Genomic DNA, 22,323 nt, shown 5'->3' with positions numbered 1-22,323 from the left:
TCTGAGGGTGGGACATCAGCATCAGCAGTTTTTAAAGCTCCCCAGGTGATACCAATGTGTCACCAAGGCTGAGAACTAGTGCTCCAGGGCTTTCTTCTACATCACTGATCAGAAAACATCACCACCCCAGAGCTCAGCAGAAATTCAAGTTCTTGTGCTTCATCCCAGACCTACTAAATCAGCAACTGAGCAGGCAGGGCTTGTTTTAGCAAGCCCTCTAAATGATTCTCATGTCTGCTAATGTTTGATGAAGATTGTTCTAGGTTTTTTTTTTTTTTTAAAGATTTTATTTATTTATTTGACAGAGATCACAAGTAGGCAGAGAGGCAAGTAGAGAGAGAGAAAGGGAAGCAGGCTCCCCGCTGAGCAGAGCGCCCAATGCGGGGGGGGGGGGGGGGCTCTATCCCAGGACCCTGAGGTCATGACCTGAGCCGAAGGCAAAGGCTTTAACCCACTGAGCCACCCAGGCGCCCCGTTCTAGATTTGTATAAGAAACACCCTAACTATAGAATAAACTGCAATAATTAATTTTACTCAATTTTTCCAATGGCAAAAGATAATTTGTGCTTACCTATGAGGAGTTTATTAACAGGGGCAAGTTATCTAAATGATTTTAACAACTGAGTTATTAGACCAGGGTAACTAAACGTGGAGAAAGAAAGTACAAAGTAGTTATTTGATATTAATGTACTTTTTAAAAGGGATTGATGTGTTTTGTTATAACTTTTCAAGTTGTAATATCATAAATTGAAGATTCTAGGATCCTATCACAGCAGAAAGGAGACTCCCTCATGCATTGCTATGAAATAATTAGGCTTGGCAAGTAATGCCATTTTAGCATTTGAGTTCTGTCTATTTAAACAGGAGGAGCAGGGGCCTGGGGGGCTTAGTTGGTTAAGAGTCTGCCTTTGGCTCAGAGTCTGGGGACTGAGCTCCACATCAGGCTCTCTCATCAGTTGTGGGTCTGCTTTTCCCTTTCCCTATGTGATCTTTCTCGCGTGTACTCTCTCTTATTAAAAAAACAAAACCCCCCTCCAAAAAACTTTAAATGGGGGCAGGGAGTGGGAGGTGCAGGGGGAGAGGGAGAGAATCTTAAGCAGCTCCATACCCAGCAATGGAGTCTAACATGGGGCTTGAGGATCATGATTTGAGCCAGAATCAAGAGTCAGACACTTAACTGACTGAGCCATCCAGGTGCCCCTTGAATAACGTATTTTGAAAAAATCTACACTCCTATAATATTTAAAGGACACAATAAAATCTCTCAAGTCCAAAGATACTGTCTATTCCAGTGTTCTATTGGAACACTAGGTGTTCCAATGATAAAATGATTTAAATAGGTCAACTGCTCAGAACTGTGCTTGTCCTACACAGATCATTTAATAAATACTAGCTATAATTACAACTGGTGAGAGGGCCCAAAACAACCTGAAACATGCCTAGCCTGGATTTCTAAAGTTGTCCAAGATGATGCCCTTTCTCTCCAAATTTCTCAAATATGAAACCAGTTCTTATCCAAATAAATTGAGAACTTAAGAAATAAGAGAGAGGATCACAGGGGAAGAGAGGAAAAAATGAAACAAGATAAAACCAGAGGGGGAGACAAACCCTAAGAAGAAGAAAACTGAGGATTCCTGGAAGGGAAGGGGGCGAGGGATGGGATAACTAGGTCATGGATGCCAGGAAGGGCATGTGCTGTAATGAGCACTGGGTATTACATAATATTTATGATTCACAGACCTTGAAACAAATGATACTATTTATAGTAAATCATAATATTTATGATTCACAGACCCTGAAACAAATGATACATTATATTTAATTAATTGAATTTAAATAAACAAAATGAGAACAAGTAATCTCTTACCTGTGGCAAACATAACAAGATCTGTCTTTGTGAACTGGACACCCAGTACCTCCTCCAATTCCATAGACATACTGATTGCTTTTTGAAGAGTTTTCAGCAAAATAAATCCCAGCTCCAAACATGCCACCTATGTAGGCATGCCTTTCATCAAAGCCTTTATGGATAATTGCATTCACAAAGGGCGATCCTAAAATACATGTAGGTAAGTAACAATTTAAAATTATCTTAGAAGAAAAATAAAATGAAACATTCTTTGAAGTTAAATTCCTAAACAGACATACCTGAATACCACAATAAAGAATATAAAAAAACAAGTATAACAAGTTAACTGTCAGCTAGTTTATGCCGTTAGAAGAAATAACTATTTTAGAAGACTTGCTAATACCAACTGATGTTTCTAGTAAGGTGGTGGATGAGAGGTTAAAAAAAAAAAAAAAAGACATGCACAGATTCAACTAGTAAAAGAAAAGATTACTTGATATACCAATGTTAAAGTTATTAAATTCCAGACCCCAAATCCATACAAATCCAGAACCAAGGGTTTCACACAATTTCCTAATATAGCAGTGGTGAATGCAATTAAGTCTTATATTGACACTCACAACTGTGTACATTTTCTAGGTTCAAAAGTAGCCAAAGTGGTCTTTTTTTTTTTTTTTAAGATGTTATTTATTTGACACAGAGAGAGAGAGAGGGTGCGAGCGAGCACAAGCAGGGGGAGTGGCAGGCAGAGGGAGAGGGAGAAGCAGCTCCCTGCTAAGCAGGGAGCCCAATGTGGGACTTGGTCCCAGGACGCTGGGATCATGACCTGAGCCGAAGGCAGATGCTTAACTGACTGAGCCACCCAGGTGCCCCTTTATTTTTTTATCTATTTTTTTTTTTTAAAGATTTTATTTATTTGTCAGAGAAAGCGAGTGAGAGCGAGCACAGGCAGACAGAGTGGAAGGCAGAGTCAGACGGAGAAGCAGGCTCCCTGTGGAGCAAGGAGCCTGATATGGGACTCGATCCCAGGATGCCGGGATCATGACCTGAGCCGAAGGCAGCTGCCCAACCAACTGAGCCACCCAGGCGTCCCCCCCTTTATTTTTTTTAAAGGATTTTATTTATTTGCCAGAGAGAGAGAGAGAGAGAGAGAGAGAAAGCACAAGCAGGGGGAGTGGCAGGCAGAGGGAAAAGCATCCAGAAGGAGAATCAGGCTCCCTGCTGAGCAAGAAGCCCAGTATGGGACTCTATCCAAGTACCCTGGGATCATGGCCTGAGCCAAAGGCAGACACTTAACTGACTGAGCTGCCCAGGCGTCCCCAATGTGATTTTGTCATGTTCATTCTCTTCTTCTTATTATTTTTTTAAGGATTTACTTACTTGAGAGGGAGAGAAAGACCAAGCATGAGCGCATGCGGGTGTTTATGTGTGCAGGGGGGTAATGGGGAGAGGAAGAGATAGTGTTCAGCAGACTCTGCATGAAGCCCTACATGGGGCTTGATCTCATGACCCTGAGATTATGACCTGAGCCAAAACCCAGAATTGGAGGCTTAATTGATTGCTCCACTCAGGCACCCCTCTTCTCTTCTCTCCCATCTGTCCACTTCTCTGCCTATCATCCCGTTATACCAGATTCTATCTGCAAATGTGGTGTGTTCTTCGTTCTCTGCATACGGACTACTTTCTCCCTGTTCCTTGCATGTGTGCCAAGAAGAGCTTAGCCAAAGGGAAGGAGGTAATCATGGGAAGCAGGCCAGAGAGTAGGGTGAGGGGTGGGTGTTGGGGAAAGCCAATATAACAGTTCACTGATTCATCAAGATTAGTGTCCCTGTTGATAAAGGGATGGGAAAGTATGCTGAATTCCACTCTGCAGATATACTGAAGGACAGAATCACTTATTTGAATTGATTTGGAAAAACCAAAATCATTTATACTGTAAAATAGATAAATCATTCATTTTATCAAGTCAGTACATAAATAAATCATACTCTGTGGTAAGGGATTATCATAATGATTTTTAGGATTTCAGAATGAGAAATGTTATTTAGATATTATGTACCAATTCAGTCTGCTATAGCCACTCTTCCAAAGAACTGTGAAATTAAAATGCTGTGTTGTATAGAACTTTATAGGTCTATAAAAAATCTTCTGCAATCAAAGCCAAATAAAAAACAGATGGGACTACTATGTGCTTGAAGACTTGATAAGCACTGTATTACTATCTACATTCATCTTTGCTATAAATCTGAAAGACTGGGGTGCCTGGGTGGCTCAGTAAGTTGGATGTCTGACCCTTGATCTTAGCTTGGGTCTTGGTCTCAGGGTTGTGGGTTCAGGCCCCATGCTGAGCTCCACAATGCTTAGAAAAAAAGAAAGACCAACCAAAATCTGTTAGTTTGCAACATAAAAAAACTCAGGAAATTTCAAAAATAAAGTTGCTCTCAATTCTACGTTAAGTTCTCTGAAAATTCCCTAAGTTCAATGATAAAAATGGCTTTTTTAAAAAAGATTTATTTTTAAAAGTAATCTCCATCCCTAAAATGGCGCTAGAACTCAGGAAGCCAAGATTAAGAATCACTTGCTCTATCGACTGAGCCAGCCAGGCACCCTTGACTGATAATGGCTCTTTTAACACAATGAAGTTAAATGTAGTTTTTTTGTTTGTTTTTTAAAGATTTTACTTATTTATTTGAGAGAGCACAAGCAGGGTGAAGGGTAGAGGGAGAAGCAGACTCCCTGCTGAGCAGGGAGCCTGATTTGGGGCTCAATCCTGGGACTCCAGGATCATGACTTGAGCTGAAGGTAGCAGCTTAACAACTGAGCCACCCAAGCGACCCCTCCCCCTTTTTAAAAAGGATTCTATTTACTTATTTGTAGTTTTGATACTTAGAATCAAAGGCAGAATAGGATGTGTATGGTCTTCTGAGGCGATTTTCACACCTTGCTTCATTTTACTTTTATTTTTGTGAGAGAGTGAGAGAGTGAGAGAGAGCGAGAGAGCAAGCTCCTGAGCGGCTGGGGGTGGGTATGTAGGGGTGGAGGGAGAGGGAGAGAGACTCTTAGGCAGTCTCCACACTCAGTGGAGACAGAGCCGAACTGGGGCTTGGCCCCCTGAGATCATGACCTGAGCCAAAGTCAAGAGTCGGATGCTTAATGACTAAGCCACCCAGGGGCCCCTCAGACCTTGTTTTAATTTTAAGGCAATCAGTGAGTTAAAAATAACACACACCACTTCTCAGAGTGATCGTAATATGCAGTTTTGATATAAAGAGAAGAGGAAAATATGAATAGTCAACATTTCCATTTCTCTATTTTGTCCTTATGTGATCCTATTTGTGATCTTGGTCTGCCAAATAAATAAGTAAAATCTTAAAAAAAAAAGCGGCATGAGAAAAATAGGCTCATTATTTCATACATGGTTAAAAAATAATGTAGAAGAGGATGGTAGGAGGATGGGGAAGGACCTCCCCCCACTTTTTTTTAAAGTAAGATTTGAGCTCACAACTCTGAGAGGAAGAGCTGCATGCTCTCCCTACTGAGCCAGCCAGGTATCTCGGAGAAGAGGAATCTTACCATGAAACAGCATTCTTTCATTTGCATGGTTGTGGTTTTCTTCAGAAACTTCTTTTCTCCTATGAGTGTATCTTTCCCATAGTTTCTTGTTACAAACTTTCTGAATCTATAAAAAAGAAATCAGAAAAATCAAAATCTTAGTTCATAATTACTTACCTACTTGTTCATCTTGACTAAAATGGTCCACACAGCCAGTAGAGAGGCAAAAGTTTTTTCTGAAATGTAAATTATGTTTTATTTCAGTCAGCTAAAAATATTCGGTCTCAAACATAAAGACAGAAATATAGCTACATTTTGGAAATCAAAAACTTCAAAGAGAAAAAAAGCTACATATAGCCTTATGTGAAGGTCAGAAATACTGTTGACTAAAATACTTCCATTCTAATTTAGAAGATTATTACTAAAACATCTCCCAATCAGGTATGTGGAGTTCTTTAAGTATTAAAAAGAGACAGTTTCTTTCAACCTCCCTCTGCTTTATCTGGCTCGAAGTATCATCTTTATCTGTTATTAATTAAAAATATTTGAAATAGCCATACCAAACACCATTTTTAAGACACGTACAGAAACACAGAGACATACCCTCTACTCTTCCCTACCCTTCCAATTCCTAAAAGTTTTGTTTGGAGAACCACTAAAGGTGGTCTCATTTGGAGTATTTCTTTATTTTTATTATTTTTTTAAGATTTTATTTATTTCTTTGACAGAGAGGGAGAGATCACAAGTAGGCAGAGCAGCAGGCAGAGAGCGGGAAAAGCAGGCTCCCCACTGAGCAGAGAGCCCGACACAGGGCTTGACCCCAGGACCCTGAGATCATGACCTGAGCCGAAGGCAGAGGCTTAACCCACCGAGCCACTTAGGCACCCCTCATTTGGAGTATTTCTAGGATTAAAATTCATAATCCTAGAGCTGTTTCTTGGTTGTGTTTAAAGGTATTACAGCCCCTTGCTGGTCCCAGAGCACATCTGGGCAGTGGTGGTTTTAGCCTTGGCTAAAAAAACTCAAAATACTGTCATAGATGTAATCAATGAACACAACTGACACAGAGATCTCATTTATGTAAAAAAAAAAAAGAAAACCCAAAACAAACAAAAACCCCTCCCCAAAAAACAAAAATGAAGTTTTGTCATTGAAAAATTCATTAAATATTGCATTAAAATATCTTTACAGAGGAAGAAAACAGCATACCTTTTCTCAACTTTTAACTATTTTGAAAATCAAAAACATATCCTCTTCTCTCCTGCGCTCACCCTTAACAAATCTCTATACATTTTGTTACTACATGCAGATAAGGCAGACTTGACTGAAATTTGCTTGTTATACGCACAATTATGTCTTATTAAAAATTATTATATATGTTCATGAATAGAAATCTCAAGGTGTTACTCTTGTCCTCCTATGATATAAACTAATAAAACGGAGTTTCCAGAAGTAGGATTCCTTTACCTGAATAATGTGTGCTTTTGTTATCTAACAGTATGAACAAAGCAATCTCAATAGTTTCAGTATTCACTAACTCTAAAATATGACATCTAATATTATACTCATAATAGTTTATTATTCTGAAACAGTAATATAAAACAGATTAAAGATTTGATACTATTCACTTTTGAGTTTAAAATTCAGGTATTATGGTAAGGGGCGTCTGGGTGGCTCAGTCATTAAGCATCTGCCTTCGGCTCAGGTCATGATTCCAGGGTCCTGGTATCCAGCCCCATGTTGGGCTCTCTGCTCAGTGGGAAGCCTGCTTCTCCCTCCCCCTGCTTGTATTCCCTCTCTCACTGTCTCTCTCTGTCAAATAAATAAATAAAATCCTTAAAAAAAAAAATTTAGGTATTATAAAAACATTGCCACATTTTAATTATCTTTAGAATTATTAAGATATATGAGCGTAGCTCACAAAAATATTTATGCATCTCAAGTAGAGTGTGCATTTTTGCTTGCTGTAGTTCAAGAAAAACACAGCAAAGCTGGAAAAGGCCCTGAGAAAGTCAAGAAAAAGGACTCTCATGTGAATGACTCACAACATTTTTAAAGACTGTTTTTGGAAAAGATGAATACATAAAAGGAGTACTACTAAAATTACTGTGAAGTGACATGTAGGGGGACTCAGAGAAACCTGGAGTCATCTCAGGACAAATAAAAGGAAGCATGGTATAAGATGGAGACCTCCCCTGAGCCACACAAAAAAATTCAGCTTTGTTATATAACAAGAGTACCTTAATAGTAATTTTTATATTTAAAGTCCTAAACCTACAGGATTTATCATTATTCCAAGATAAGGCATATATGCTAAACTTCAGTATGTTCAAGAGGGTCTGAATTATTCATTATGAAAACAGCACCACCACAACCAACAAAACAAAAGAGTAGTACAGGGATTTTTGAGACTCTTAACCTTCCAAGGATATCATCTTTCCCAAAATATCCCAATGTTATGTCAAAGACTTACTAGGCTAGAAAGATTATAGTCTTACGAAAGTTAATTACCATTCCAAGCTTTGAAAAACCATGGTCTCTGAAAACTTTATTTTCACTAACTTCTTACCTTGAGAATATTGTATCTGTTGAAGATCCCACCTGCATGACCTCCGTCTCTGTGCTCTCGGACTGTACTTTGCATCTGGTGGAAAAAATATGTCAAATACATGTGTATTAACTTTTGTTTTTTCTGATATGGGGAACATGGTTCTTGACTCCTATGATTCTGTTTTTGAGAATACAAAACGAGATTTTGATGTATTTGTTGTTTAAGGAATAGGAGTCCTATAAATTCACAAGGACTGTTTTCTAGAGATAATTAGCTAGTCAATCTGAAAACTATTTACAGGTGAAAATTATATAATGCAAACTAAAGGAAGAAAAAAAGAAACTAATGCACAGGTGAGTTAAACACACAAAGCTAATCACCTGATATACTAAAAAACAAAGCAATCATTTATTTATTCCAATTCATGTCGCCCTCATTAATAAAACACAATTTGTACTTCATCGAGAATTGGAGTTTCTTGAATTTTAGAACTCAGTCCTACTTAACTTTTTATCTCTGTGTTCCTCACACACATGTTCTTCAAAAGTGTAAGGCACTATTCAGAGATTTCAGTAGATCCAAGAGTTTTGTGGAAAGATATCTAGAAGAAAAGTTTCCTGTATAAGTAGCATCCACATACTCTGGGTTTTGTCTGAGATACTGGGCTTTGTAATTGCCTTCATGAAGGGAGAGAATATTGGCATTTTTTTTTTTTCAAACGACAATAAACTCTTCTCCAACAGAATTCTGCATTAGTATTAACTGTAGTACTGAACCAAGTTACTGGAATTAAAGTTTATTGAGGGAGTGTACCTTAAATACTAAATCTGAATGTTTTCCAGGTGGTAAAGAAGTTAAGGACAATGAAAAAACCCTACGATATTTTTAAGATCTGGAAACCTCTAGGAAGTTTAGCTACTGAACCAACATTCATTTAAGGTATATGAACATACCTCTTCCTCCACAGACTGAAACTCTTTATCATCAGGAGATAGATCTATGAGAATTGTTCCACTTCCAGAGGTGTTCAGAGTTAAGTATGGGTTAAGACCTAGCAAATGAAATTTGAAGGTAAAAAGATATATGCCAAAAACCCCCCCAAGTTAAACATCAACCAAAAACAGCTGTTTGATTTATGATGTTTACTACCGGTTTTTAAAAACTTTTAATTTTGGATGAATTTAGATTTTCAGGAAGGCTGAGATCCTATAGAGAGTTCTGTGTACCCTTCACTAAACTTCCTAATGTTACCATTAAGAACATTAATGCTCCCCCAGTGTTACCATTTTATATAGCCACAGTGCATCTGTCACATTAAATAAGTAAATTATAGACTTTATTTGGATTTCACTAGTTTTTCCCAGTAATGTCCTCCTTTTTCTGTTCTAGGATCCAGAACACCACACTGCATTTAGGCTACTAATTTTGACACAAGCTATATGGGTTTTCTGGGAATAGTTCAGAAAATCTTTTTTTTTCTTTATCTCTTAAGTTTGTCACACATTTTTTTTCTTCATTTATTTCCTTCACTAACTATACAGCCCTTCAGCACTTAGCCTTTAATTTTTGTAAATACGAGGAAGAATTATGACAAACTTGTCTAGCCTTAGGTAATTCTGAATCATCTCAGAATGATTAACTCGACAAAGTTAACTACTGAATGTTTATTCTAATCACTAACAGTTTTTAATTCAGCAATGAATGTTGTGTTTTCCTGAATGTCAATTGTTAAGATAACTGTTAAGTTTTTTAAATGCAGTCTTGAACAGAATTTTCTAATTTCCTTGGTGTATCTGGAACACACACCTCTCCCTCAGTCCCTACAACAAGATCTCGAATGCTCTGCTGTTTTCCCAGGTAGGGATCAAATTCATTATTGCTGGCTCAGCACATGGTAGTTTGCCTCTGGAGAGTTAGAGCACTGTTCTGGTCTGAATAACAAGACTGCCATCAACATGCTAAACTCTGATAAAGACTTACAGATATAGCTGAATTACAATATCTTCAAAGTGTGGAGACTTACAAAAGGGAATAGTTCAATGAATAAAGACTTAACAAAATAAAGAGTATGACACATGCTTGAACTTGTGTACCATCCTAAGATGTTTCAGCAGTGCTCAAAGATGAGGACAAGTCATCTATTGACTTGATGCACCGATGGATAGCTAGGGATAATCTAGCAAAATGACAGACTGTCAGACTACTGCGGTACCACTCTGCAAAACTTATAGAATCATGGCTTCAAACGAAGACAAGAAAGGTGGTAACTTTATGCAGGCAAGTGACCCTGATCTGCTAGAGCAGATACAGTTATTCTGTGCCGTAAAAATTCTCCTTCGTGTAGGAATGAATGTTCCTTTGCAGTTGCAGCTGGATGTTATCAGAGTGACTACAGACCAGAGGTGGCATGCAGTTACATACCTCTGCCACATGGAGGCAGTGTATCTGTTTCTGCCATCGTTTCCTGAGCCTTCCAATCTAGTCTTTTAAACATTTGTAAACATCTTAATTTTTTCAGTGTCCAAGATTCATTGTTTATGCACCACACCCAGTGCTCCATGCAATACGTGCCCCCCTTAATACCCACCACCAGGTTCACACATCCCCTCACCCCTCCCCTCCAAAACCCTCAGTTTGTTTCTCAAGAGTCCACTGTCTCTCATGCTTGTCTCCCCTCTGATTTACTCCAATTCACTTTCCCTTTCCTTTTCCTAATGTCCTTCATGTTATTCATCATGCTCCACAAGTAAGTGAAACCACATGATAATTGACTTTCTCGGCTTGACTTCACTCAGCATAATCTCCTTCAGTCTTGTCCATGTTGTTATAAAAGCCGGGTATTCATCCTTTCTGATGGAGGTGTAATATTCCGTTGTACATATGTACCACATCTTCTTTATCAATTTATCTGTTGAAGGGCATCTTGGCTCTTTCCACAGTTTGGTGACTGTGGCCATTGGTGCTATGAACATTGGGGTACATATGGCCCTGTCTTAATAACTGTATCCCAGACACTGTATGTTTAATAAACAAACACTGCCTGATTCCTTTTTTAACCTGCCTCTTTCCTAAATGATCCTTGTTAGTTAGTACTCCATTGGAATTTCTGTCCTATCAGATCTACCTACTATTATTCTAGTAGAGTCATGATGGCCATCCACCCACAACTAACTTGAGAGTTCTAGTTTCTCTTCATTTTTGGTGTTCTTTATATTGTATACTAACATTCCAGGGAGCCATGGGTCTTCCCTCCTTTTTATCTTATACAATTTTGTGGTCTATAAGACATATTCCAGACTGCCTCACATTTTAAACATTTTTGCCTTAGACCCTGCCAGGCAAGTAAAGCGCATCTACCTTTAATTGGTCCTATTCCAGAATTCTAGTTTAAAGTATTCCTTAACTTCAATCACCTAACTTTTAGAGGTATTTTTTCAAGAGATGGACCCTATCCTGCCTATCATACATCCTCCCCTGAAAATGTCTTCATTTTTGTTAGTCTAAGTTTTTCTTAGACTCTAGTTGTATAGCCAGGACTTCAATGACAGGAAGTATCTAATCCCAGAGACAGTAAATCATGCCCTCAGTTTAACTATGGGTCTTGATACTTAGAACACTTCACCTTTTTACCCAGGACCTGGTACACAGGAAATGTTAACGTAACAAATGCAATCTGCATTTTTTAAAAGTACCAACATTCAGAAGAATTAAAGATATTACTCAATGCTGTTTTCTCAGATTTCCTCATTACAACAGGAAAACAAGTTTTCCCAGTACTTCCACTACAGGTGTTTAGAATTTAGCCTTTTACAACAAAAGAGATTTACATTATTTTATGGGCAGACCTGAATGTCTAGGCATTGCCTATTATATTACCATAAGAAAGGAGATATTCAAGTTTCTGATCTTTTAGAATCATAAAATTTTAAGAGCTAGAATAATTTCAGAGCAAAGGCAATCCCCAAACTTCTGAATGGCCCAGAAATCTTACTTAGTTTCACATAATTACCGGCAGAAGCTCAGGGAACGTTAACAGTAGCAGTGTTATGATTTGATAACAGTTTCTCAAATTCTAGTGTTCTTCCTGTTAAATGGACTCGCTCTCACAGGATTTATTAATTATCATTTAGTAAGCTGAGGATTGTCTTATGCCAACTGTTAAACTGATGACAGCATTAATTTAAAATGAAATACCTTGTTGTCCAGAGATAAGTCTCTCAACTCCTTTAATTAGTTTGTGCCTGTGTCCATAAGCGTTGATTCCAATCTCCTTCAGCTCTTTGTGCCCCATCTCTACTAATACATCCAAAGTGATCTGACAAAAGAGGATGAAATTGTTTAGAAGACTTATATTTAGTGGACATTCATATATCGGTGTTCTTTTAATGTATTAGATTTATACATTTACTTTGGCTTTTGTGAACAGCTTAGAAATGAAAGCAAACCACTTATTAAACTGAACCTGAAAAGTTACAGCTAATTAAATTTCAGATATGAACTACCAAAAATATCTCAATGAATATAACTACAGTCATTATTTAAAATGTAACTTTTTTTTTTTTTTAAAGATTTTATTTATTTATTTGACAGAGAGAGATGACAAGCAGGCAGAGAGGCAGGCAGAGAGAGAGGAGGAAGCAGGCTCCCTGCTGAGCAGAGAGCCTGATTTGGGGCTTGATCCCAGGACCCTGGGATCATGACCTGAGCCGAAGACAGTGGCTTAACCCACTGAGCCACCCAGGCGTCCCAAAACGTAACTATTTTAAATATAAAGTTGTTTTCATTTAGCATAAGAACCTGAGATGACTTAAATTGCAAAACAAAAATGCACATATCCACCATCACTCTACAACTAACCCATTTATACAATGCCTTTACTGCTTCCTCCAGACTCTGGACTACACTAACTGGTACTTCTGCCTCAGGGTTCAAACTATTCCTTTTCCCTCAAATATATTATTCCCACTTTATGAAACCGAAGACATTCAGAAATCCTGTTTTACTTATATATCTTCCATGAAGCTTTCCCTGAATAGTCCAGAGTGCAGTAACTTTTCTTTGAATTTCTAAAATCTATGCCAAAACTTATTTCTTCATACACTGTTAGAGTTCCATTAAGTAGATCAAAAATTCCTTAGGGATGTAAGTCTGTAACTACCATATTTTCCGTACCAAAAAAAATCAGTAAATATATTCTGACAGTGTACTTTAAAATAGGACTGTTCTAGAAAAGCCCAGATATATACCCAGCATTCCTATTACCTTCCCATAGTGGCTAGTGAAGTGTCAGACTTAAGAGTACATAGTGACTGACACAACTGAACTGACCAAACGGAGCTCAAAGATAACCTACGTTGGGGCTAAATAAGTGATGCTTTCCATTAGAGAAAGCTACTTTACTATTACTACCTGAGAGTCCATTATTCCATGTATTTTTAAATTTCTTCTTTGATTCTTGTTTTAAGAAAGAATCATTGCTATTGCTATCATTTAATTGCTATTAAACAATGATCCATTCATTGTTTAATAGCAAGCTGTATAACCTCCATGTATTTATGGTCTTTCCAAACTTTTTCCTGTGGTTGACTTCAAATTTCAAATTTCATAGCATTGTGGTCAGAAAATATGGTATGATCTCAATTTTTGTATTTGTTGAGGTCTGATCTGTGATTTAGTATGTGATCTATTCTGGAGAATGTCTCATATGCACTTAAAAAGAATATATACTTTAATGTGTTTCCATGTATTTTTAAAAAAAATTTCATCAGAGTCCATCTTTTTGTGTTAATAAACTAAACAGAAATTCCAAGATAGCTAAATTAGAAGAAGGACTGATTTCCAGTCTCTTAAAAAACCATTCTCCTCTTCCTACAAACAGGTTGAATGGTCCAAGGCATTTCAAGTATGTCCTAATTTTTCCTTGAGGTCTTACAGAAAATCAAACCAAGCAAAACAATTCATCTACTCACCTGTTCTCTCTCAAATATATCCATCAGGTGCTCAAGTCCAAGATTTCTTACAAACTGAGTTATGCTAAAATCTACTGCTGGAACTGGAAAATAAAAAAAACCAGAACAAATGAACAAAGTAATGTATATCAACATTATAACATCAGAGTTTTGTGGTATTACTATGCACATGAAAAATGTAAAGATGAAGGAAATACTCATTGGCATTTGGGATATAATACTGAGTATCTGAACATAGCATTAAAAATTGCAAAAAGAGAAAGCTACAAAATTTCAACATCATTAGAAGAAACAACCAGTGGGGCACACAGATTAAAAAAAAAAATCTTTTCATAAAAAAAATTATTTTTAACTGTATCTTTAAAGTAAGTTTCCATACTGAAGCTAATATGTTAATTTTAATTAAAAAAAAAAAATCCTTATCTTTGAGCATGTAAGTGACTTCACAAAAAAGTTAAACAAATTCTACCAAGCTGCATAAGGTGAGAAGAAGTAAAAGATAAAGAGAACAGTTTTATAGACTAAGTATGTGCGTCTTTTTCTTTCTCTTAAAAAAGATGATCTTCACAACTGGGTCGTTTGACATGGAGTAAAGGTATTTCATAGCTGTAATACACTGGAAGAGGTATATCAAGGCATACCTACTCAACCATAAGACTTCTAAACCTTTCAAAAAGCATATTTACATCTAAAGAATAGGTCAGCAGCGTAAGACTTATTAAGCCTCAACTCCGAAGGAGAAGTGTCATGAGGAATTCTACTAACATTTAAAGAAAACAAGAAAAAAATAAAATGTAAAGGCTGTGTTAATTAATCTGATACTAACAGTTGTATTTAAGTTTGAAAAATGACTTGTTAGCATTCTAGACGACAAACATGTGGATACATTACAAGATAGAAAATTATTTTTACAGAATGTCTCACCATCCTTTTTCTCCAAACTAGAGGCACCCTCTGTTCCACTTGAACTAACTACTGAAGACAGCTCAGAAAAACTCCCAGATAAGTTGTCAAGACTGCTGGCTGCAGAAAGACTTGATGGGCTGGATGGACCTGAAGACAGAGAATCTCCGGTAGCTCCTGAGCTTCTCATGCCATTGAGCACTTGAGGTTTGTAACATGAAGGCAGAGCAGAAGGGGGCATGGCTGCCGTCAGGAGAGCGCTAACATCATCTGCCTAGGGTGTATGTCAGAGAGAGATTAAATCTGTGGTAAGTAAGTTTTAAAATTCTCCTACACCAACAGAATACATTTAAAAATATGACAAATACTCAGCAGATGTGAAAGAGAATTGCATATTATATAAAAACAATTAAAAGTAAGACAAGTGATATCGCCAAACTGTTATTAAATAGAAAACAATTCAGAACATGTTTCAAGACACAGAAAATTAAAAAAAAAAAAAAACAACTGTTCAAGTGGCAGAACATAAAAAAAAAAAATCTAACTTTGATACTTTGATTTTCTGAAAAACACCAAAATGAGTTATAGTAGTATCAATTTTATTTATTTATTTTAAAGATTTTATTTATTTGAGACAGAGAAAGAGAGAGAGAAAATGAGCAGGGGTGAGGGGCAGAGGGAGAAGCAGACTCCCTGTTGAGCAGGGAGCCTGATGCAGGGCTTGATCCCAGGACCCCAGGATCACAACCTGAACCGAAGGCAAACACTTAGACTGAGCCACCCAGGCACCCTCAAAGATCTTATTTTTAAGTACTCTTTACATCCCACGTGGAGCCCAAACTCAGAAGCCCAAGATCAAGAATAGTATGCTCTTCTGAGCCAGCAGGTGTCCCTTAACCAGAAATATTTTGCCCCCATTTATAGATGACATGACTGATGCTTAGAGATCACACAAGGTGAAAGCTGTACAACTCTAAGTGGTAGAGCTGGAATTCTATAGCAGGCCCATTTGACTCTGAAGTCCACACCTGTCCTCTAGAGCACTTTATTTCATATCACTTATGTCTGGTGGACTAACAAATGGATGGAATGAACTAGAAAAGTGCACTCTTAGGGTAGTTTGGAAGTAGAAAGACATTTCCCTGAAGAAATATTGCAAACACTGTTGGGCGGTTAGCCTGCTGAGAAAAATCTATTTAAGTCCCCAAAAGCAGAACTAAATCAGCTTCTAAGGGGAACTTGTAACAGTGGAATCTCTCTCAGTAGAAAGCAATCTGTAGGGAAGACTGCCTTTCCATCTCAATTAGAATTTCTTCTTCTTTTCCCTCCATGGCCCTGGTCAATTTCCTCAGTGATCAAGGTGAGAGAGGCACCTGCGTCACAGTGGCCAAAGCAGAGGTCGAGGCTACAATGGAAATGTCTATATGAGTTCCCTTGGGAGATGGAAGGAAAAAAACCAAAACCAAACTAAATGAACAAAAACTTCATAGAAAATTGGAGGAATAAGCTTGTTTTATGAATACTACTGGTAAGGTAAGCAAACAGGAACTTTGGGAAGAGGCCATGTGGGAGGGAAGGGAATCCCTACTAGAAGCTTTGTGGCTACATCCTGAGGGCAATGTCTCTGGCTGGGAAAGTTCATCAAGACCTCTATGTCCTATATGACTGTGCACAGTATGCACCGTTAACAGTCTTCACTGAGGGCCTGCACCTGTTTTGTTTCCCAACAACTAATTTAAGCAGCTATACCATGTACTTTTTTCCTAAAGATTTTATTTTTAGGTAATCTCTACCCCCCAAATGGGACCTTTTTTCCTATTTTCAAAAGCACTCGGGATACAATAACTGATTGATAATCCTATTATTTACATATTATATTTTAACACTAAAGAAGTCCTAAGTTTAAATTGGGCTAAAAAAACAGATTTAGCCCCATTCACCAAGAAGACTTTTTAAAAAAAGATTTTATTTATTTATTTGACAGAGAGAAAGAGATCACAAGTAGGCAGAGAGGCAGGCAAAGAGAGAGAGGGGAAGCAGGCTCCCTGCTGAGCACAGAGCCTGATGCAGGGCTTGATCCCAGGACTCTGGGATCATGACCTGAGCCGAAGGCAGAGGCTTAAACCACTGCGCCGCCCACACGCCCCAAGGAAGAAATTTTATACATACCAAGTGAACTTTAAAAAGTCAGAAAAGCACTGAGATTTTTCAAAAGTCCATCACTTACTGAAACTAAATCTAAAGGCGTTTGTCCTTCCTGATTTTTAAGAGTAGGGTCAGCTCCATGGGCCAACAATAAAGCACAAAGCTGTGTTCGTCCCTTTTGTGCTGCTTCATGCAAAGGTGTGAAAGCCCATTTGTCCGTGGCATTGACACATGCGTTATACTTTATTAGTAAAGCTGCTACATCTACATGCTGTAAAAGAAAATACTCCTGTTACAATCTAAAATATCATCACATTTTAGTTCCTAAAAAGAAACTAGCTATATATCTGTTTTCCGTATTTTCAAACCTACTCTGGAAAGGAGAAGAAAAATCGTGTTTCTCCTCAACATCATAACTTATGGATACTTGATTAAAACTTACAGTAGGCATTTAATAAACATGAGAAATTATTAAATATTTAAGAATTCTACATAGGACGGGAACTAAATAAATAAATACAACTTAAACAATTTCTCCTTTATTCAAGTGTTATAACTGCTGAACATCAGTTTATAAACCAACAACCTTTCTCAGTTATTCCAACTATACTACTGAATATGGTCAATACTGATTGTAACATTCAGGGCTGTTACAAACTCAGGAACAATGCATCTGAATCTCTACAGAGACTCCTGGAAGTGCTAGTGGTTTCCTGGCACCAACAAAGAAACAAAACCATCAACATCTCACTGAAAACAGGAGGTGCTAAAGAAGGTAATACAGTGAATGACAGATGTGCTGCATGTCACACAACTCGCTTACAACAGATTCAGAATTGAGACTTGGACATTATTTAATCTCTTTAGTCCTCATATTTTCTCCTCTATAAAATGAGAAAGTCCAACTAAATGCCCTTTGAACTTCAATACTGATTTCCACTTAAAAAATTTCAGAGATTTTAAAAGGTAATGTGAAAGAACTTACCCCGTAAGATGCCGCATTATGTAAAGGAATAAGTCCTCCTTTGTCCTGGGCATTCACATCAGCTCCATGTTGCAACAAATACTCTGCAACCTCTAAATTATTATAACCAGCTAATTTAGAAAAGAAGTAAAATTACTTTCACTTGTTATTTATAGACAATGACATCTATATATCTGTATAAAAAGTACATATATTCTTAAAAAAAAGAAAGAGAGATTTTGTAGAAATCTGATTATTCCCCAACAGAGTCTATTAAAAATTTAGCTTAAGGAAAAAACTGTCCACTGGTCTCAAGTTGGAGCTTTCAGTGATGCCACTCACTCACTTCAGAAACTCTCAAAAGTTAAAACTGATGGATTTGCTTGTACCTTTCCTTCTAAAGTCTTCTACCAAAGTCCCTGGCTTTATTGTTGTTATATGCAACTTCCTAAACTCAGGTACGTGGTCTCAAGGACTACAAGTAAAAGGCATTCAAATATATAAAAACCAAGCTAGGAACACAAGTGGCCGGCAGAGTAGGAGGCCGCACACCAGCATTTTCCCAGAAGGACACAAAGACATGCTTTTTGTAGAGAGAGATCTTAGGGATATACATCTCTGCAAGTATGGCAGCAAAATCTAATGTTAAAGCCATGAAATAAAACTTGGTATATTATAAATGTGCCATAACCTCTTAGCTGTCATCTTGGGAATTGTCAGCTATCTCAGTACAGTCTTATGATAAAAGTGTATTTTATCTGATGCATCATCACAGATTGAGAGCAAATCTAGAACTTAACTTTGTCAACATAAAACAAGCTACCACGTGAAACTTTAAAACAGTTCAAAATATTTTTCACATTTATTTTCTTGTAGTTTTTATTCTTATGTTTAAGGATTTAAAGCCAAAAAATTCAGTAAGATCAAGGAGGGAAAACAAAACCAAAGAACTACCATTAGCTAAGTATTACAATGAATCCCAAAGTCCTTCCAGGTCTCAAGGTATAATACTGCACAAGTGGGCAGAAATTTTTCTACATACAACCTATTTACCACTTACAAAGACAACATGGATTTATACACATGTATTTTTCAAGGTTTTTATTTGAGAGGAAGAGAGAGCAGGATAGAGAGGAAGCAGAGGGAGGGAGAAGGAGGCTCCACGTTGAGCATGGAGTCCAACATGGGGCTCGATCCCAGGACCCTGGGCTGAAGACAGACGCTTAACCAACTGAGCCACCCAGGCACCTGACAACATGGGTTTAAATAGTAATTATTAAACTTTCTAGAGAAGCTACCATAAAGATACAGAAAAGCTACTGTAAATAAATATACCCAGCATAATTCAAATATACACAGGTCACATCCTGTCTGCATAGATGAGAAACTCCTGATTGCCAGTGGAACTAAAAGCCTTTTTTTACCATGTTAATGTGTGGTTACCACTTTCAAAATTCTCTAAAAGACATAGAGTAATTCTTTTCCTTGGACAGTGGGTGAAAATTTAAAAATACAAATCACACATCACCAAAATTATCTTTTAAATATTAGGAACACAGTTATTCACACTAAGACTAAAATAAACAGGAAAAAAAAGAGAAGGGTAGACTTCCATCTCCCATATTACACAAAGTGGCAGAAACACCTGCATTACTTTTTTTCTTTTTAAACTGTATGTATTTAGATAAACTTGTATGAGTCAAATTATGTCTACAATGTAACACCACTGAAGTATTAGCTGTAAGCTCAGTGATTTTAATGGCCCACTCCCTAGCATTTTCAATGCAGCTAAAGAAACTGAACTGAAATGCTGTGCATTTGCACTGGAAAAAAAAAAAAAAAGGTGCACTGTGTCAATTTCACGAGTGAAACTTATAAAAATGTTATGTACTCAATTGTTTCCCAAATTCTTATATTGGCTGTCAGTATTTTAGCATGTGACTTTGTAATAGGAGATAAAATCTTTAAAGAGGTAATAAAGTTAAAATGAGACTGTTAGTGAAGGTCCTAATCGCATCTGACTGGTGCCCTTATAAAAGATTAGGACGAACAGTGAGAGACACGAAACACGTGCATACAACTTTGACAAAAGGCCAAGTCACGATACAGTTAGAAGGTGGCAATCTGCAGGCCGAGAAGAGAGGCATCAGGAGAAACCAATGCTGCCAATGCCTTTATCTCCAACAACTGGGAGAAAAGAATCTTCTGTTAAGTCACCCGGTCTGTGGTACCTTGTTACAGCAGACCTAATGAATTAATATTAACAATTCTGGCAACAGGTTTATGTGACCTTTGAAAGCCTTTAGATTTTTTTTCTGCTTTAATTAATGAATGGCTGTCATCAGAAGAATGGAAAGCTTTAACTTTCCATGAGGAAGGCTCGCCGAAGCACGCTGATTTTTCAAGTTTCTATAGCCAAAACTCACTCAAGGAAAAAGGATTTAAAACTATGGTGACTGGAATAGAGATTCTAAAGCACTACAGTGACTGGCAGATTCTCCTTCCATTGTTCTTACTGTGGCAATGCACCAGTACTAAAGTGAACACGAAACATAGCTGGCCTCTACGAACACACTCAGGTGTAATGGTAGCATTAGGAAATATTTGAACTGCATCTTCTCAGTTTACTTTCAGGAAATATTTTACTCTGGTAAAATGAACCTCAGATGTTGAGCTTAAACCTGTGAAACTTCGATCACTTACCTGCTAAATGTAAAGGGGTTGAATGTCGGCCTTGGGTATCACGGCAATTTACATTATCAGGAGAAGACAACTTCTTTACTCTGGCCAAACAACCCTTCTTGGCAGCATCTAACAAAGCTGCATCTCCCCTAAGTAGATCTTGGATATCCGTATCTCCATCTTTAACAAGATCCAAAGGGGTATTTCCATCCCTGTTTTTCTTTGTAGGGTCTGCACCATGCTGAGTATGCGAAAAACAAAGAGGAACTGGCTTAAGATTGCCCTTAGTCTATGAGAAAATAGTTAATGGAACTATAGCAAACAACCCTATTTTATACTGGGAGATGCTACCTTAAAGGTTAACATGTTTGTTGTATTTAATATAGTACACAGAAAATTATAATAAAAAGAATACAGAGGCAGTTAAACATTACTGGGCTTTTATAATGCAACTTATTTATTATCATTATTATTCTTCTATCTTAAAGTAGGCTCCATTCCCAGTGTGGGCCTTGAACTCATGATCCTGAGATCAAGCATTGCATGTTCTACCCACTGAGCCAGCCAGGAGCCCCTATAATGCAATTCAGTAAAAATTTAAACTACATTCAAAATAAGGCAGAATTTCATGAACAACTTATTTTCATAATCCCTGAGATAAAGTATAAATTTAGCTATTTCTTTTTTAAAAAAAATTTAATGTATTTCTTATTAAGAAAGCACTATGCCCAATGTTGGCTTGCACTCATGACCCCAAGATCAAGAGTTGCATGAACTACTGACTAAGTGAGCCAAGTACTCTAACTTTTGTTTTTACTGTAAAATATCTACATGGATACCTGAATTAAACCAGTACTATCAATTTTATCGGTGCCAAATTAAATCTGGCTTATAAATTACATAATCTATCAAATATTTTGAGGTTAAAGAAGTATATAGGAAAAATTAGGATAATAATCAGGTAACTGTTACTTGATGATAGCTGGCTTTATACAATAATAAATCTATGTGTGGTAAACATCCCCATAGAGTAAAATAAAGTGTTCATGGCATTTATTCTGAAATCTAGATTGAGAATTATATAGCTTTGCTTCATACCCCTTTACCAGTTTAAGTTTATATTGAAAATTATTAGAAATATAATAAACATCTAGTAATAAATCAGGTCCACAGTAAGTACATAAATATACCTGGAGCAGGAGTTTGCAAATTTCGTATTTTCCTTTTGCTGCAGCTTCATGTAAAGGTGTAAATTTCCATAAATCAGCTACATTAACTACTGCTCCATGCTTAACAAGAAGTTCTGCAACTTCATAATGTCCGTAAGAACATGCATTGTGCAAAGGTACAAGTCCTCTGAAATGAAAAATTACATAAGCAATGCACCACAAAGATATGTTCAATTTAGATAACTGCATATAGCTGACAAATTTCTTCAGCTGCGTAAGAAATCACACTGCTTGTATTTTATAGAACCTAAATTTACTGAAACAGAAATGGAATTATTTTTGGAGGGTGTGGAGAGGAAATTTTAAAAATATAAACATTTTTCTCTTTTTCTTTTTGGTGGGAGCAATAGTAAAATGATAGTACAAAGCTCCGGAAGAGGGAGGGGACCTGAGAGGGCTGCCTGAAAGATATTTTAAATTGTAGAGAACATAACAAACACCTATAGACTCGATCTAGAATTGAGGTATATTTTAAAGAT

At 37.2% G+C, this 22,323-nt stretch overlaps 1 protein-coding gene across 1 annotated transcript in view; it reads right to left on the bottom strand.

Moving 5' to 3' along the window:
- Positions 1 to 22,323, bottom strand: part of TNKS2 (tankyrase 2) — a 68,931-nt gene that overhangs the window by 5,418 nt on the left and 41,190 nt on the right. Inside the window, exons 15-25 of the mRNA XM_082721931.1 lie at positions 21,806 to 21,971; positions 20,637 to 20,856; positions 17,955 to 18,064; positions 17,052 to 17,240; positions 14,846 to 15,098; positions 13,922 to 14,004; positions 12,147 to 12,267; positions 8,906 to 9,003; positions 7,971 to 8,045; positions 5,423 to 5,528; positions 1,868 to 2,054 (exon numbers count right to left, since the gene is read on the bottom strand). Coding sequence (XP_082578057.1) covers positions 1,868 to 2,054; positions 5,423 to 5,528; positions 7,971 to 8,045; positions 8,906 to 9,003; positions 12,147 to 12,267; positions 13,922 to 14,004; positions 14,846 to 15,098; positions 17,052 to 17,240; positions 17,955 to 18,064; positions 20,637 to 20,856; positions 21,806 to 21,971 — 1,608 coding nt within the window. The remainder of the gene's footprint in view (positions 1 to 1,867; positions 2,055 to 5,422; positions 5,529 to 7,970; positions 8,046 to 8,905; positions 9,004 to 12,146; positions 12,268 to 13,921; positions 14,005 to 14,845; positions 15,099 to 17,051; positions 17,241 to 17,954; positions 18,065 to 20,636; positions 20,857 to 21,805; positions 21,972 to 22,323) is intronic.

Source organism: Mustela nivalis (genome assembly GCF_964662115.1).
Source record: "Mustela nivalis genome assembly, chromosome: 2".
NCBI classification, from domain to species: Eukaryota; Metazoa; Chordata; class Mammalia; order Carnivora; family Mustelidae; genus Mustela; species Mustela nivalis.
Note: the sequence above shows the minus strand (reverse complement) of the source record. Positions and strands in the feature narration are given on the sequence as shown.